At 46.6% G+C, this 17,799-nt stretch overlaps 1 protein-coding gene across 1 annotated transcript in view; it reads left to right on the top strand.

Annotated features, from left to right (window-relative positions):
* The first annotated feature begins 6,332 nt into the window (after positions 1 to 6,332).
* The window catches only part of MAP3K21 (mitogen-activated protein kinase kinase kinase 21), a 53,420-nt gene continuing 41,953 nt past the window's right edge, over positions 6,333 to 17,799 (top strand). Inside the window, exon 1 of the mRNA XM_063082867.1 lies at positions 6,333 to 7,092. Coding sequence (XP_062938937.1) covers positions 6,333 to 7,092 — 760 coding nt within the window. The remainder of the gene's footprint in view (positions 7,093 to 17,799) is intronic.

Genomic DNA, 17,799 nt, shown 5'->3' with positions numbered 1-17,799 from the left:
TCTTGTGCATGCATGATTTTCTGATATCAAAATGATATCAATCTTTTGGAAAAATACTGGTTCAATGAACTATGCAGATTTTTTTTTTCTTTTTCTTAACTATTGCAAATCCTTCATTATTTTGTTTTTAAGCCCTAAAAATCAAAAGCAATGCATACAGGCAAAAGCACTTTTAAAAGTTTAGCATTATGGGCCGAGCCCGTGGTGCACTTGGGAGAGTGCGGCGCTGGGAGTGCAGCGACGCTCCCGCCGTGGGTTCGGATCCTATATAGGAATGGCCGGTGCGCTCACTGGCTGGGTACCGGTTACGAAAAAGACAAAAAAAAATAAAAAATAAAAAATTAATAAAAGTTTAGCATTATAACACAGGGGCTCCATGTATATCTTTTCTTATATTACTCAGTATACAGAGAATAAACAGAAATTTCCTTTGTCTATTAATCCCCAAATTTTACAAAATCATAGGTTTGTGCTGACATAGGTTATCCTTTTTAGTGCAGGGAGGGTTGGGGGTGAAAACTTCTGTGTTGTTAAAGAAAAAAGGTTTTCTTTTCCCCTTCTCATTGGAAAAATTCATGTTAATTATTCCCCTGCCTAATGCAGATGTTTCAAATATTGCCACATTTCATTATCCAGTATCAAAAAATCACACTCATTAGTATTACTACTAATCTTATAAGAAAAGTCTTGAAGTATTTGGAAAGTTGTTGAGCTCATGACAGCAGCTGCAAGGTTTTCCAAAATCCTGATTGTTGCTTGGAAACACAAATTTTAACATTGGCAACAAATACTGCCAGGGGTTTTCCGTGGAATAACAGACTCAGTTTGCTCATTTTCAAGAAAATGTGTTCTAAATATCCAAATCTGAATAACTACAACTTACCGTTCTTTCAAGTAAAAATGATGTTCTGTAAAAAATGTGATGAGGTCAATGCACAACTTACAGAATCACCCAAGGGGTTTTTCTTAAAATAGCCATCACCCTCGGGTATAGAGCAGAATTTTTTTATATGTATTTCCCATTTTGTTACACAGAATATTAAAAAACCACACTCAAGAGTTGAGACTTAATGGAATTGATCATTTTTACTGCTTTGTTAAGGACATTTTCACGTGAACCTGGCATTGTTTTCTTTTATCGCAAGCATGTGACATTGAAGCGTGGTACAGTTTGGAGCCACTGCCTTGATTTTTGCCACCCACCCTTGCTTTTTGCACCATCAGCACAAACATCAACATGGTGAAAAAAGCAAATAACATTTTAGCATAATTATGAAAATAGTTTTTGTCTTGTGGATCTCCTGAAAGGGTCTCAGGGTTCTCTCAGTGTCCACAGACCACACCTTGAGAACCACTGAGCTGAGATAATAGGTACAGAGGAAGATTCCTGAACAGAAGGTGATTCTTAAGAGTTGATTTTCCTTCCAAGACCAATGTTGGAGAATCCAACTTTACACACACACACACACACACACACACACACACACACACACACACACACACACACACGTATGTATGAATGTAAGATATATGAAGCATTTCAAAATCTCTCAAATCTATTTTTCCATGAACTTTTTGAGCCACTCTTGTATATCATCAAGAAAGCAACCCCTCTGGGTATGCACCCAAAGGGAATGAAGTCAGTATGTTGAAGAGATACCTGCACTCCCATGTTTCTTGCAGCACAGTTTACAATAGCCAAGAGATGGAATTAACCTAAGTGTCCAACAACCAATGAATGGATTTTAAAAGTGGGGTATATATTTTGGAATATACAGTGGAATACTATTGGGCCATATCAAAAGAATGAAGCCCTGTTATTTGTGGCAGCAAGGATAGACTTGGAGGTCAGTATGTTAAGTGCAGGAAGCCAGGCATAGGAAGACAAACACCACGTGATCTCACTCATATGTGGAATCTAAAAAAAAAAGAAAAGAAAAAAGTTGATATTATAGAGGCAGAGAGTAGAACAGTGGTTACTAGATACTGAGGAGGGGTGTGGGAAGGGAAAACAGGGAGAGGTTGGCCCCCAGGTACAAAACTGCCATTAGAGAGGAGGAGTAAGCTCTGGTGTTCTATGGCACACAAGGGTGACATGGTTAACAGTTAAGTTTTATGTGTTACACAATAGCTAGAGCAGAGGCTTTTGAATGTTTTTGCCCCAAAGAAATGATAAATGCATGAGGTGATTGACACATTAAATACCCTTATCTGGTCATTATACAAAATATATACGTATCAACACAACAGATTGTACCCCATAAGCGTGTACAGTTACAATGTGTCAATTAAACTGATCTTTTTTTTCAATAAGAGCAATCCCATATAGTCAGTCGCTCTTTTTCCAAACTCTGCCCTGTTGTACTCTTTGTCTGATTCTTTTTACTTTTCCCCTTGGTTCTTATTTTCACCACCTTCTACTTAAATACATGCTTGTCACCTACTCTCTGCTCTTGTGTTACTATCTCCCTGGGGATTATGTCTGGCTAGACAGAGTGGACGTGGTTACAACACACACCTCTGAGTGGTGCTTGCCACCCATGCTACTTTCCCAGCTGTAAGATGTGAGAGGTTTAAAAAAAGGCACAAAAGCAACGAATGATGAATTTTAGGATAATCAAAGCCAGACAGACTCCCGATCAGAGGAGTTGCCTGTTCAGAGGTACTGCATGGGGGACAGGTCCGAGAGAATCCCACGGCTCCAGCTTCAAGGAGAACGAATCTCTGAATTGTGGTGTGGACAGGTATAGACACTTGGTACTCCTATTAGAGCCAGCTGTGTGACTTAAGCAAGGGGTCAGGTTTACCTAAGTTAGGTGGCTCTGCAGACACACTCCTCTGGAACTTGGGAGGCTGTGTTTTGCCAGGCAGCAGAAGAGCAGGGAACAAAGAGTCTTCCAGGGTGAATAAAGCTGTAACCCAGCTTCAGCTGGGCCTTTCAAGTCAGAGGCAACCCTGGGCCCCTGCTTTCTGCAAGGCCCCGGAGCACAGTCCGCGACATCCTGCTTGCAGAATTACTTCCAAAATGCGATTTCCTCCACCCCGGCTCGCCTGTCTGAGTTTCTGGTTCTCTCACATTCAGGCTGTATAACTAGCCCCCAAATTACCTTCTCCTTAAAACTATTTCCTAGGTCATTTCTCATCATGATCATCTACCTAGTTGCTTAAGCTAAAATCCTGGGAGGAATTATCCTGAACAATCCCCACAAATTCCTATGCACAATTCTAAAATCCAAAAAGCTCTGGAAACGAAAAGGTGGCACCAAAACTCAACTTGAAAGGACATGAGGCTGTTTGTGGTGTTTGTTTATCCCACTTGGTGAGAATATTCTTAGATTCGGGGGCAGAAATATTCACGTGTTTGATTATAGGGTGCTGCCCTGTCCCCCACTGGGAGGTGTTGGCATTCGTATATGCGCTATATTACCCAAACCCCCCAAATTCTAAACTTTGCAACTTGCCTGGATCCCTGAATTCTGGATAAGGCTGTGGGCCTGTGATTTGTGGCTAAGTCTTTTGGATTCTTCCTGCATTCTGCCTCTGAACCTTGTGTCTGTTTCCCACTGCTAACACCACGGGCAGGCTCAAGCTCTACTAAATTCTCTCCTGTAGGGTCATCGCACCTTCTCCCATGGTTTTCCTGTTTCTCCAATCACACCTACAGTGTCTGCACTTGTTGCTGTCACCTTTATATAGTTTATAAATTAATATCACTTATCTGTTCTAAAACATCATCTCCCCGCCCACCCCAGCAGTCTTTTCCAAATTTGTCATCCGGATACCGGCTTCATGATTCTTACCATATCCATGTGCCTAATGTGCTATTTCAATTATTTTTAATTCTGTTTACTCATGTTTTACTTAATTTATTTGTGTAAAAATCTTATTTCCATTGTTGCAAATGGAAAATCAATATTTTGTGTCATCAATAGAAGGCAACCATAAATGTATATACTAGAAAAACAATTAGAAACTATGCTTGCCAGAGGCACCAAGCCAGAGACTGGCTCGTGATCTTTATTAAAAAGAAATATTAATAATAGAAGCTAATATTTATTGAGAACTTCCCATGTGCTAAACACCTTCCCAAGCCCTTTACCTCTATCAACTCATTTAGTCTTCTCAACCACCCTGTAAGGTAGGTACTATTTATTACTGTTGCCATTTTATAGACGAGGAAACTGAGTCACAGAGAAACAAAGTCACTTGCTCAAGATCACACAGTCAATAGTTTAATCTGAAAGACAGAAAGAAAGCTGAAAAGGCAATACATGTGTGTCAATGTTACTCTATGTCCTATCCTCCTAACACCCCAAATGGTCCCTCCTGTCACCAGTGTTACAGGACCCACACTTCAACAATTTCTGACTTACTACAGGATAATGTTAATTGCTTAGAACTTTTATAACTCTACTCTCTATTGTTTTAGCATTACCTGCCACAGTAAGCTCTCAGCTCCCAGGACCCGGTCGTTGCCAGGGCCTCCTAAACCCAAACCTGCGGGTGCTGGGGGGAGACGGACGGTCCTTTTCCATTTGAGCAGACGGTGAAGACAAACACGGGCCCGACGGCCAGGAGGCCTGAGCTCCGGGACTGTCCCGACGGCGCAGTGTGGTCTGTCACCTCAGCAGTTCCCAGGTGCACCCTGCACGCCCAACGCGCGCGCAGCCCGGCGACCCGGCCTCGCACTGGCCCGGGGGCTGGAATCGCGCTGCCCTTTGTCCTGCGACCTGTTCTGGGGTGCGCTGTCGCTCTCCCAGAGCCGCAGCGGCCCTTCTCCGTCCCGTCACACCCTCGCACACCTGATCTCCACCCGCTCCCACCGCTTTTTAGAGAGGAGTCGACTCCCCCGCTCCGCCTGTCCCTTGAAACTCAAGAGTAGAGGTGCAGGCGGCCCAGGGGAACGGACCTGGAGGGGGCTGGCGGGGGGTGGGGTGGGGTGTGCCGGGATGGCCCTGGAGGGGGCGGGCCGGGGGAGGCCGGGGTGTACCTGGAGGGGGCGGGCCGGGAGGGGGAGGCCGGGGTGTACCTGGAGGGGGCGGGCCGGGGGAGGTCGGGGTGGACCTGGAGGGGGCGGGCCGGGAGGGGGAGCCTGGATGGACCTGGAGGGGGCGGGCCGGGGGAGGTCGGGGTGTGCCTGGAGGGGGCGGGCCGGGAGGGGGAGCCTGGATGGACCTGGAGGGGGCGGGCCGGGAGGGGGAGGCCGGGGTGTACCTGGAGGGGGCGGGCCGGGGGAGGTCGGGGTGTGCCTGGAGGGGGCGGGGAGGGGGAGGCCGGGGTGTGCCTGGAGGGGGCGGGCCGGGAGGGGGAGCCTGGATGGACCTGGAGGGGGCGGGCCGGGAGGGGGAGGCCGGGGTGTACCTGGAGGGGGCGGGCCGGGGGAGGCCGGGGTGGACCTGGAGGGGGCGGGCCGGGAGGGGGAGGCCGGGGTGTACCTGGAGGGGGCGGGCCGGGGGAGGTCGGGGTGTGCCTGGAGGGGGCGGGGAGGGGGAGGCCGGGGTGTGCCTGGAGGGGGCGGGCCGGGAGGGGGAGCCTGGATGGACCTGGAGGGGGCGGGCCGGGAGGGGGAGGCCGGGGTGTACCTGGAGGGGGCGGGCCGGGGGAGGTCGGGGTGTGCCTGGAGGGGGCGGGGAGGGGGAGGCCGGGGTGTGCCTGGAGGGGGCGGGCCGGGAGGGGGAGCCTGGATGGACCTGGAGGGGGCGGGCCGGGAGGGGGAGGCCGGGGTGGACCTGGAGGGGGCGGGCCGGGAGGGGGAGGCCGGGGTGTACCTGGAGGGGGCGGGCCGGGGGAGGTCGGGGTGTGCCTGGAGGGGGCGGGGAGGGGGAGGCCGGGGTGTGCCTGGAGGGGGAGGCCGGGGTGGACCTGGAGGGGGCGGGCCGGGAGGGGGTCGCGATGGTGATGGAGGGGGCGGGCCGGCCCTGCGGTTGGGTGAAGGGCGGGGAGGGCCCAGGGCGCGGGGCGGCCCCACCGAAGGGCGCTGGCGCAGGGGGCGGAGTGGACCTGGAGGGGGCGGGGCGGAGTGGACCTGGAGGGGGCGGGGCGGGGCGGGGCAGGTGCGGAGAACCCGGAGGGGGCGGGGCGGGGCAGGTGCGGAGAACCCGGAGGGGGCGGGGCGGGCCGGGCGAGGGCCAGGTCGGCCGCAGGCGCAGCGCGCCACCATGGGGAGACGACGGCGCCCTTGGCCGCGGGGACCGCTGCAGCGGCGGAGGCGGCCGTGCGGGCGCGGGGGCTGAGGCGGGGCCTGCGTGTCGTGGGCGCGACAGCACCGCCGTGCCCGACCCGGGCGCCACCCCGCGGGACCATGCGAGCCCCCGGCTGAGCCCGCCGCCCCCATGGCTCTGCCGGCGGCCGACGCGCCGGTGTCCCCTTGCCGGGGCGGCCCCGCCGACTCCGCGACGTCGTCGTCGTCGTCCGCGGCGGGGACCGGGCTGTGGGCCGCGCTCTACGACTACGAGGCGCGCGGCGAGGACGAGTTGAGCCTGCGGCGCGGCCAGCTGGTGGCGGTGCTGTCGCAGGACGCCGCCGTGTCGGGCGACGAGGGCTGGTGGGCCGGCCAGGTGCAGCGGCGCCTGGGCATCTTCCCCGCCAACTACGTGGCGCCGTGTGCCCCGCCGTGTCGCCCGCCGTCCCCGCCGTCCCCGCCGCCGCCGCGCCCCGGCTCGCCCGTGCACGTCGCCTTCGAGCGGCTGCAGCTCCAGGAGCTCATCGGCGCCGGCGGCTTTGGGCAGGTGTTCCGGGCCACCTGGCGGGGCCAGGAGGTGGCGGTGAAGGCGGCGCGCCGGGACCCGGAGCAGGACGCGGCGGCGGCGGCCGAGAGCGTGCGGCGGGAGGCCCGGCTCTTCGCCATGCTGCGCCACCCCAACATCATCGAGCTGCGCGCCGTGTGCCTGCGGCCGCCGCACCTGTGCCTGGTGCTGGAGTTCGCGCGCGGCGGGGCGCTCAACCGCGCGCTGGCCCCGGGTCCCCGCCGCGCGCGCCGCATCCCCCCGCACGTGCTGGTGGACTGGGCCGTGCAGATCGCGCGCGGCATGCTCTACCTGCACCAGGAGGCCGTGGTGCCCATCCTGCACCGGGACCTCAAGTCCAGCAACAGTAAGTGGCACGGGGAGCGGGCTGGGGGGTGGGGGGCGCACGGTGCCAGCTGCAAAGGGTTGCAAAGGAGCCGGGGGTCCGCCTCACCGCGCCTGCGGCACCGCCCGCTCCGGCCTCCCGGGACTCAGAGGTGCAGAGAGTTCCTTGCCTACGTGCTTCGGGGCAGGGGACACTGTCACCCCGACTTGTTGCCTCGGGGTGCCTTTTCTAACAGTGCACACCGGGCTTGCTTGAAGATGAAACGTTTGTGGGATACCTGCATCTGCTGGAAGCCCCGGGGGCAGGTTGGCCTTTAGGTGCCTTAGGTGGTTCGTTTGGGTGGGACTTTGCAAACCTGGGATGATGAGGACTACGAGTTAGTGACCGGTGGCCTTCCTGGCCTAGTGGCCTTCTCAAACTCCCCCTGTCCTGTATCTTTGCAGGTGTTGTATTGGGGTTCCCATTCTCCCGCTTTAAATAGAGCTTCATGTCCTTTGACTTTTCCAAAGACCTCTTTCAGTCACATGTCTCTGCACATGAAATATGATTTTATTATTGGTCCAAGAACCAGGTCGCCCTTACGCACTTTGGGTTATGAAAAAGTGCGTTGTCCTTGAACAGATGCTTGGAATCCTGAAGACCTGGCCTGTGTCATTTACTTTGTTTGCAAATCAGGGAGGGTTTTCCAGATGTCATAAAGAACTGACAAATGACCTAAATACAAATCCCTATTATAGTTCGCTCTATAAAAGAGCTAATAGAATTGCCGTTTGAAGTTGGCTCTTTAATATTGAAGTTCGCTTCGTATTCTTAGAACGGGATGAAATCTCATGAAAGATTAAAGGATGCAGCCGGAACTGGCCCTGGCTGCGTGTCGTTCAACCTTGTCAAACCTGCTAGGACAGGAGCTAACTCAAACTGCAACACCGTCCTTCTCTAAGAGCAGAGAAGACTGACAGGAAGAAATAATGTCTCTGTTGCACGTTCGTGTGGATTTCTTTTCCTATTCAAAATCCTTCAGTACTGACATTTACTTGAAAAGTGCTAATGTAGCATTTTTATTATGGGAATTATAGATAATCTGAGTGTCGTAGCTATGTATAAGCATTGAATACTTTTAGGTTTTGTTTTATCGACACCCCCCCCCCCCCGATTTCTCATAATTTAGATAGCAGCTGCTTAAGCAACAGAGCAGAGTCTAACAAAATATGATAGGGAAAATTGAAGTGGTAGTGGTGGATACTTAATGCCCTGACGGGCCACATGCAGGACTCTAGAACTACTTGCTTTGGGGCTGTGTTATAGTAAAAACATAGACAGCACAATTTTCCATGAACTCATTTTTGTACATGCTTCAAACCTGATAACAGCCCTCAATACCAATTTGTGCCTGTTTCCTGAAATATGCTTTCGTTGAAAGAAATGTTTAACCTGCTGCCGTAGAACAAGTGACTTGTCCATGTGTCCTTAAGACCCTCTTCCCAGTGACATCCTACAAGCCTGTGTCTGCCAGTTTTCTGCAGACCAGGTATTTTCAAGACAGTGTCAGCACGGTCCCCTCTCCTGCTTGCCTCTTGGCAGTTGCAGCAGGGCTGTGGTAACGTAGAACCCTGCCTTCTACAAACATGGTGTTGCAGAACATCAAATCACCAACACACAACTTGGTCTGTATTGGTCCTTAGACGAAAAAATTGAAGAGCCTGTGGCTTTTACTTTTGCACTGTATTTAACCAGATTTGTTTGGTTGCAGTAGTTCTCAAGAGGCGTACAAAGTGTTCCCAAGCAAGGCAGAGAATGTTTGTTACTGTTGGGAAGGGATGTTAAGCCCTATTCCAGTTGTTGCAAGTGGTAAACTTTTTTATATAAAATATAAACTTTTAAAGGACTCCTAATACTACTAAGTAGTAAAAAGAAGTAACACAACTGTGGAATAATAACTATGGTATATAGGATAGTCTTTATGGACACCAGAAAAACCTGTACAGTGGAGTGTAGACTGCTGTGTATACAGTAGATATTGTGTAATTTGAAGGTGATTACTTGCTCCTACTGTACTTAGTTTCTGAAAGACTTTTCACCTTCAGAATAAATTGCCAAATTCCCTGGAGCATTTTAATTTCTGTAATTGTCAGGCAAGGTTCTCTTTGCTTTAAGTTGTTGCACTCTTAAAAAGTCTTAATTGGCTAGTCACTAGTCTAGTCAAATATGTTACACTATGACAATTATTATAGTTATTTAACCCCTATAAAATGAAAATTTTGAACAGAGCCTAAAATGTGCAAATCACAGTCCCTGGCACATGGCCTTATCCTGGCTGCGTGGTTTTATTTGTTCAGTAAATAAATGCAAGTATTTTGGAATTCTCTTATGATATGTGCAGCTATAATTTCTTGTTCAGACTTCTGAGTGTAGCAGATACTCTGTTACAGTATATTGGTTATTTGCTAATGGTGGTAGTGAGTTAATAATAATGGAAAAAAGGTTTTAAAAATCAATATTGAATTTTATTTTCACTGTGTACTTACTCAAGTCCCAAAGAGCCGGTAGAAGACTACTTGGAAAAAAGTCAGTGGAAATGATTGTTTAAAACAAATGTTTAAATTTGTTAAAAGAATATATTACTCCTGACAGATTTTCTTTCATCTGTTCTAATGAGTCTTATCATATTTCATGAAAGAATGTCTGTGTTGAAATAATAGCTGATATGTTGTGATGATATAAACAATTCTGTCCCTTTTCTAACAGGCAGCAGCAGATTGAAAGGTGAGCTGAATTAGCAAGTTTTAAGCATCGATTATGTAGTAAAAAAAAAAATTGCTAGGCTCTGTATCTCTGGGGAAGCAAAATCTGTAGGAAACACTTTGCTTAAGTCAATCTGTGTGCAACAACTAGAGAACCATGCAAGGGGACTTTGGGCTACTGTGAAAATCGCCAATTTCTTAGAAGAGAAAGAAATCATTGGAACTTATTTATTTAACACTTTTTGAGTGCCTTGTTTCCCAGGGACAGTCACTTCTAAGCCCCAGGGACATAGTGCACCCCAGAGGATAGTGACGGTATCCCTGCCATCAGAGAGCGCAGTCTAATGGAAAGCTAGATGGCAGTCATGCAATCAATACAGGTATTAGTAGGTGCTATGGCAAAATAGTGGTGGAGGGTGGAGGGAGAGGCAGGTGCAGGTCTGGCCCCTCAGTGCACGTGGGGGTCCCTCTCTCAGTCTTATCTAGGGGAGCCTTGGAGCATTTTGTGCAGGGGGACGGCATGATGTGATTTCTGTTATCACAAGACCACCTGGCTGCTGTGGAGGAGGGACCACAGGACATGTGGGACGCTTGTCTCGGAGTCCTGCAAGAGGAGATACTAGCTCGGCCCAGGGTGGTAGCTGTGGAAATGGTTCCAGAGAGGTTTCCATGGGGAGAGAAGATAGTGCCGTATAGGAATTGCCGATGATGATCTAGAGTATTAGAATTTAATGTGTTTCATTTGTTGTGGCATAGTTCAGGACTGAAAGAAGATTGTGTGGCATCATTTATAGGTCCTTTTTTCTTTTTGTAATATTAACTGTCTTCAACCTTTTTTTTCCTTGAGAAGAAATAAGCATCCCATGGGAAACTGAGCCACAAATTATGGTAGTTGCTTACTTTTATACTTTTTATGTCAGTGATTACACATCTTTATCCCGAGTTTTCAACTTTTTGGGAATAATAATTATCTATGCATGTCATTATTTATGACTACATCTACAGTCCATGGATAGACCTGGTTATGTTTATTATGAAACACAACTTAGAGCTCTTACTAATACAAACTGCAGAAAGAATCTAATTTTTTTTCCAGCTTTTCCATTAGTACCATGTAAATAAGGGACTATTTGAGAAAATTATAGCAAATGTAAGCTCCAAATAAGGAGTTTAAATCACTCATCAGAGTGATTGGGGGAGCAGTTAGTTATGCTATTATCAGTTAAAACACGTATGTCCCTTCTCCTGTCCTTTTACTCAAGACTTGTGGCTTCATGCTACAGTTGCTGCCTGTTCCAGGAGGCACAGACATCCATCCATGATAGAGTTTGGATGTGTTGTCCCCGCAAAGCTCATGTCAAAATCTGATCCCAAACTTGGTAGTGTTGGGAGCAGCTTGGGACAGGGGAGTGGATCCTTCGTGAATGGATTAATGCTGTCCCTGCTGGGGGGGACGGGTGGTAGTGAGTGAGTTCTTGCTTTGTTAGTTCTCACCAGAGCTGGTTGTTTAAAAGACCATGTCGCCTTTCCCTCTCCCTCTCTTGTGATCTCCTTGCACTTGCCGGCTGCCTGCCACTTTCTGCCATGAGTAGAAGCAGCCTGCGGCCTGCACCAAATGCAACTGTCCCAGAATTGTCAGCCAAATAAATCTCTGTTCTTTATAAATTACCTAGTCTCGGGTATTCTGTTATAGCAACATGAAAGTAGACTAATACAGTCTAGCTATCCTGATGGTAACTTAGAGGTAAATCTTCGGAGACAAGGCCAGCTGAGGTTATATTTTTAGGAGAACAGCAATTACCAAGGAGGCACCTCTGTTTCCCACCATTTTCATGCTTGCATATTAAAAAATCGGCCATTTCTTATTTAATTATCCCCATTTCCCAGGTGAAGATTAATTGCCTAGGATTAATTGCCTAGAGCAAAGTCGTTCAGCTTGTCAGCTTGTGAGAGAGGCAGCACTTTCACTCTGGATTGTGCAGACTGTACATGCTTGATTATTTTTGTGGTCACTATCAAGTGTGGAAACATGGTAAAGGACCGAGAGGAAAGGGGAAATCTAGTGCACCTGATTCAGAAGGTCATTGGTAAGTCCTGCGTTCTCACACTAGCATTTACATGTTGAACTTTACGGGAATAGTGCAGTTAAGGGGAAGGGCATTAGCCTTAAAGTTGGTCAGATCTGGATTTGAATTTTGGTGTCATCACTACTAGCAGTGTGACCTTGGGTGAGTTATAGAACTTCCTGGAGCCTGAATGGTTTGATTTCTTATCCAGGATTCTAACTCCTGTCTTGGGAGATTGACAGAGTCCTGCAGAGAAAGTCTCTTTACTGTTTCTTAACCCTTCAAAGGCAGTTTGGTAAATACTGGCATGCAAGTGCATGGTGTCTTTATAGGAGACACTATGTGGTTAGGTGTGGCTTGACCAGAAGGTGGAGAGAGATTTTGTGGGAAGGAAGTAGGCATTGAGCATGTGGCCAGGCAGTGAGAGCTTTGGATGCCATGCTGAGATGTATGGACTAGTTAATAGGCAAGGCGGAGCCGTCGAAGGTTTTTCAGGAGGAAAGTTATATGATCTGCTGCTAAAAGACAGACAGCTACAAAGAAAAAAGTAAAAGCTTGGGATCATTTGCCTTACGACTGTTCCATCGTAGATTGCCAGAAGAGTAACAATAAAAAATAAAATACTTTACTTAGACATTGTTTTGATGTACATTGCTTATCCTTGACAACCAGAGCTTCGTTTTGTAATCACAGTTTGTTTAGTGAGTTAATTTAGGCTACTTTCAGCGATTTCTAACTCCCTCTGGAGTTGGAAAACATTGACTAGATTTGCCATGTCAGGCTGACTGTTTTTAAACTCCAAATGTCAGGACTGTCCCCAATCCCTCCAAGGTACTTGGGGGGCTCCCAAGGGGTGTAAGTGCCCCAAGAGGGAAGTTTTGTGGGCAGAAGGGTTCCTGAGGAGTCTAGGAGATCTGGGATGGTTTTATTTCAGAGCCTGAAACTTAAATTTATACAGTTGACCCCTCGTCAGTGTGAATTTCACTTTTAAAGTTCATCTTCTCCAAATATTTCTTCATCTTCAGTGATTTGAACTAAACAGTAACAGGAGCAACAGTCAACTTTTTTTTTTTTTTTTTTTTTTAGGGCTAACTAGATGCTGGGCTCTACTCAAACTTTATCCTCATTTAGTGCTCCCTGCAACCTTTCAAGGTAGTTAATTATCCCTATTTTGCAGGTGCAGACCCTGAAGCCAGGATTAATTGCTTAGATCAAAGCCATTCAGCTTGTCAGAGGTTGGCGCTGAGTTGAATCCAGGGCCTCTGCTCCCAGCACTTGAGATTTTACCCTCTGCACATATTGCCTGGATACACAGTTCTCAAATGTTTGTCTTCAGGACCCCCAAAGAGCTTTTGTTTATGTGGATTATAGCAATTGATATTTACCCTATTAGAAATTTAAAACGAAAACTTAATAATGTATAAAAATAACCATAGATCCATTACACATTAACATAGCATTTTTAATGGGGGAAAAAAACCATCATATTTTTCAGAACAAATTTAGCGGGGAGGGTGGCATTTACTTTACACTTTTGAAACTCACATGGATGTCGGACTTGATGGAAGACAGAAGGGTGGTCATGTCTGTTTCTGCATTCAATCTGTGGCCGTCCGGGGACCCCTAGGGGTCTCTGGGCCATACCTTATGCACCCTGAGGCTAAATTATTAGAATGACACTCTGGAGCAGTCGTGCCCATACCTTATACAGCATCAGAATGTCCCCATGAGCTCTTAAAAAATAAAATTCCTTGTCTCAGTTTTGGATATTCTGATTCAATGGATCTTAGTTGGGAACAAGCAAATTTTTTTTTTTTTTTGGAAATATTTTATTTTGAAAATCTTGCAGTATACAGATTTGAAAGAATTTTAAGTGAATACTTACGTACCCACTGCCTAGATTTCTACCATTAACATTTTATTAACTTGCTTTAACACAGATGTAACCCATATCTGTCCATTAATTAGTCCATCTTAGCTTTTGAAGCAGCCGTGTGTATATATATATATATGTGTGTGTGTGTGTGTGTGTGTGTATATATATATATTTTTTATAGCTTCTTTGTGATTCAGATGCATAGCCAAGTTTAGAAACTGCAGTTCAGAGGATCTGATTTGTGGATTTCTTAGGGTGATCTGAGTTGATATGCTAATTCTTCCATAGTCACAGACTACATCCGAATTAATTAACTTGTGAAGGCAAATGGATGGTTGGTCATAGAAGGTGCTAGGTCAGGGTGTGCCTGGCTTATTCTGGCATGTGACTCTGAGAAAAAAACATCTCTAAGCATCTATGCCTCCGACATTGGGGGGAAAAATAGTGTTATTACGATGTCTGAGTTTTGAGCTCTGACTCTACTACTGTGGGCTCACGGACCCTAACTTTTGGCATAGGGTGATGTGGGGATCAGGAGTGAGATAGTGTATGTCTGGGGTCAACAGGCTTTTCTTGTAAAGGTCCAGACGGTATATATTTTTGGCTTTTCAGCCAAATGGTCTCTGTTGCAGCAGTTCAGCTCTCTCGTTGTACCTGGAAGCATCCGTGACAATATGTAAACAAATGAGTGTGGCAGTGTTCCAATAAAACTTTATTTACACTGCAGGCAGTGTTCCACATTTGGCCCATAGGCTGTAGTTTGTCGACTCCTGGTATTTGTCAAAGTATTTAGTAAACGGTAAGACAAAATCTAAATGTAAGTTGCTGACTGCATTCATTTTTATATATTTTTTAGACATACTTTAAGTTCCTTAAATATTTCCTATCATTTTTAGTAAACTTATTGGTACCTAAAAGTTTTCTGCAACTCTTTATAACCTAAGAACATTATTGTTATTTATTCTGCAAAATGTAGTACCATTTAATCATCTGTTTATTCCTCTTGGTTGGGGGTAAGGGTCTTTTTAATTTGGCTAACTGGGTTGACTCTGGCCAGCAGTAGGAGGAAACAGTCCTGAGCTTTGTTCTCTGTAGGAGTGCTGAGATTTGCATGCTTTGGCAGGGCTGCTTGTAACTTGGCTAGATAAGTTGGGTCAAGGAGGCATGAAGTACTAAATTGCTTTTGTAACTGTTTCACTACAAGGATTCAAAATCAGTTTGTGCATTTTTTAAGCTATTTAAAAAAGGTCAGATCACGAACTATTTGTGGAAGTCTCTTGATTGCATATAGCTATTTAAATGATTATCTCCAAATATTTGGCTTAAAGTGATTTTATGTGATTTATTTTGTTTCAGGTTTTCTGCAAATATTGCATCAAATTGTATCAAATATGTTGCTTTCTGTGTACTGGTATTCTAGTGTAGAATATTGTGGAAAAATTTCTGCTTCAGTTTGCTTTATTATGTACCTTGACTGTTAAGATACTAAGGTAATAAAAATAGAGAACTATACTTCACATGCAACGAAATGTACGTTTTCTGATTAAAACCGAGTATTGTATGTGTCCTGGAAAAGGCTTGTTCCATGAAAGGTGGTTTTGTTTTGGTGTTTAAGCAATGTGAAGCTCTATTTTAGCTAACCACGTCTGCACTTTCTTTGCAGAGGCCTTTTTCTCATAAGCGAACACATCCATTCATACAGCAGTTATTTACTGATTGTATGCTGTGTGCCAGGAATTCTGCTGAGCCCTTAGTGTATAGCAGGGACCAAAGCAGCAAACAAATTCCTCCCCTCGTGGAACTTACATTCCAGTGGGCGAGACAGACATTAAACAAAATAAATACTAAAATAGGTAGTACGTTGGAGAAATGGTGAACGCTTAGTATAAAAAGTGAATTTTCAAAGGAGGAAGAAAATGTTGGGGTGAGCAGTTAATGTTGTAGATTGGATTTCTAAGGAAGGCCTTACTTTCTGTAAGGGTGGATTTTCAGCAAAATCGCAAGAAGCAAGAAAGTGGTCATCTGGGAAGAGCGCTCTTGGGAGAGGGAAGGGAAATTGTGAGATTCCTAAAGCAGGAGGCCATGGAGATGCGTGGAGGGGTGGAACAACATGGCAGGGGGGAGATGTGGGGATCAGTCAGGTATGGGGGGTCCTGGACGTCCTGCAGAGTCTTTGACTCAGGACGGTTTTGCACAGAGGACAGCCTTGGTCTGATTTACATTTTTAAAGGGCTATGCTGGTAACAGGGGAACCAGGTGGGAGATACACACTTGGAAGCCATCAGCATAAGAAGGTATTTAAAGCCCTGAGACTGCCTGAGGTTATCTAGGGAGTGAAAGGGCCAGAGGTCCACGGGACTGAGTCCTGGAGGTCTCCCATAATTCGGCCAGGGAGTTAAGGAGGAACCAGGAGCAGCTAGGACAGCAAGAAAAACTGAGAAAATGGGATTCTCTGGAGGCCACAGGAGAAAGTGTTTCAGGGAGGAGTGAGCAGCCATATCAGTGCTGCTGATAGATCAATATTCAAATATCTGTTATAATTATTTTGAATCAGTCTTCATTTGTTAATTGTACAGTATCCTAATACTTTTTCAGGAGGGTAGAGGTGAGTTGGTTTTCTGTAATTAGCAGCTGACATGGAAAAGCTTACACTAATTCATCTTCACAGTCTGCCCCTGTTGTAGTCACTATTCATTCGACAAATGCATGTGCATATAAAAATGCTAGATACTGTGCAGTAGTAGGAAAAAAAAGATAAATTAGACACAAATTCTATCCTCAACCTGCTGCAGAGATGGGACAGGAACAAGGAAAGATAAGGCAGTATTGAAGTGCAGTGGAGTGGTCCAACTGAGGTGCGTGAGAAAGGCAGAGGTGATGGAGCAAGTGGAAAATGTTCTTTGTAGACTCCTGTCATAGTGGGGTGGGAGGAGTGTGGACATGCAAAGGCTGATGGATGTGTAAGTGGCCCAGGCTGAGTCCAGTGCCGGCGCCCCGATGGCTGGGGTGGCAGGTGGATGGGAAGTGTGGTTTTCACAGGTGGGGCAGACGAGGGTCGCCATAAGCAGGCACAGGGGGGTGGGAGACAGAAAGAGGCAATGTTGTGTTTTTTGGAAATGACTTTTAGTACACAGAGTTGTTAGAATGTGGGGTTCATTTTGGAGAGTAGAAGAGCTCGGAAGATCCTTTAGAATGAGATTGAGAAAGGATTTGAAGGTCAGGGCGAAAGTTTGGACCTTAGGGGCTTGGATGGGAAGAAATGTACAAAACATTCTGAAATTGAGCAATTTAGAAAGTTATTTATTCCATATAAATTGATTGTTTTCAGAGGCGAAATTCATAAGGTAACCTTACCATCTTAAGCGGAGAGAAGAGCTGTTGGTTCATGTATTCTTTTACAGTGTTGTTTTCTCTCGGCTTGTTTTCTCGCTTATGACTTTTTTTGGATAATATATATTCCTGGTTAAAGATTAATTGAAACCCACTTGACTCATTGAATGGAATTTGGACACAGCCATCCCATACATGTTGAGAGAATTGAGTGGATATATTGTAATTGCCTTATAAAAATATACATTCTGTACTATAATTCTGCAGATATCAGTGAAACTTCAAAGGAGCTGGAAACACTGAGTGCCTCATGGTTGAATAAGTAGGCTGAGTCCAAGGTTGTAAAGGCCAGTTGTTAAAGGGTGGAGCTAACAGGATCAAACATCTGAAGATCTAAAATCCCAAGCCGCAGGAAAGGGTTCTGGAACACTCGTTGCTAAGTTACTAATGAGAATTTACCATTTCTGTGGCCCCAAAGTTGCTTTGCCGCGAGTATGCATTATACATACTGCACAGTGGCCAGGGATCTTCCTGCTGGAGTGACAGGAAGTGGAAGGTGGCCCCAACCTGGGTCCTTAGGCAGAAACCTGGCCAGGCGCCTGATCATATTACTTGTTGTGAGACAGGCTATTTTTGGTTTCGGTCACAGTGCCCAAAAGATAAGGAATTTCAGGAATTCTGCCCAACACTTCTGAAACAGAATCCAAAACAATGG

The sequence above is a fragment of the Cynocephalus volans genome, chromosome 18 (assembly GCF_027409185.1).
Source record: "Cynocephalus volans isolate mCynVol1 chromosome 18, mCynVol1.pri, whole genome shotgun sequence".
In the NCBI taxonomy this organism is placed as follows: Eukaryota; Metazoa; Chordata; class Mammalia; order Dermoptera; family Cynocephalidae; genus Cynocephalus; species Cynocephalus volans.
This window is presented reverse-complemented; position numbering and strand designations above follow the sequence as displayed.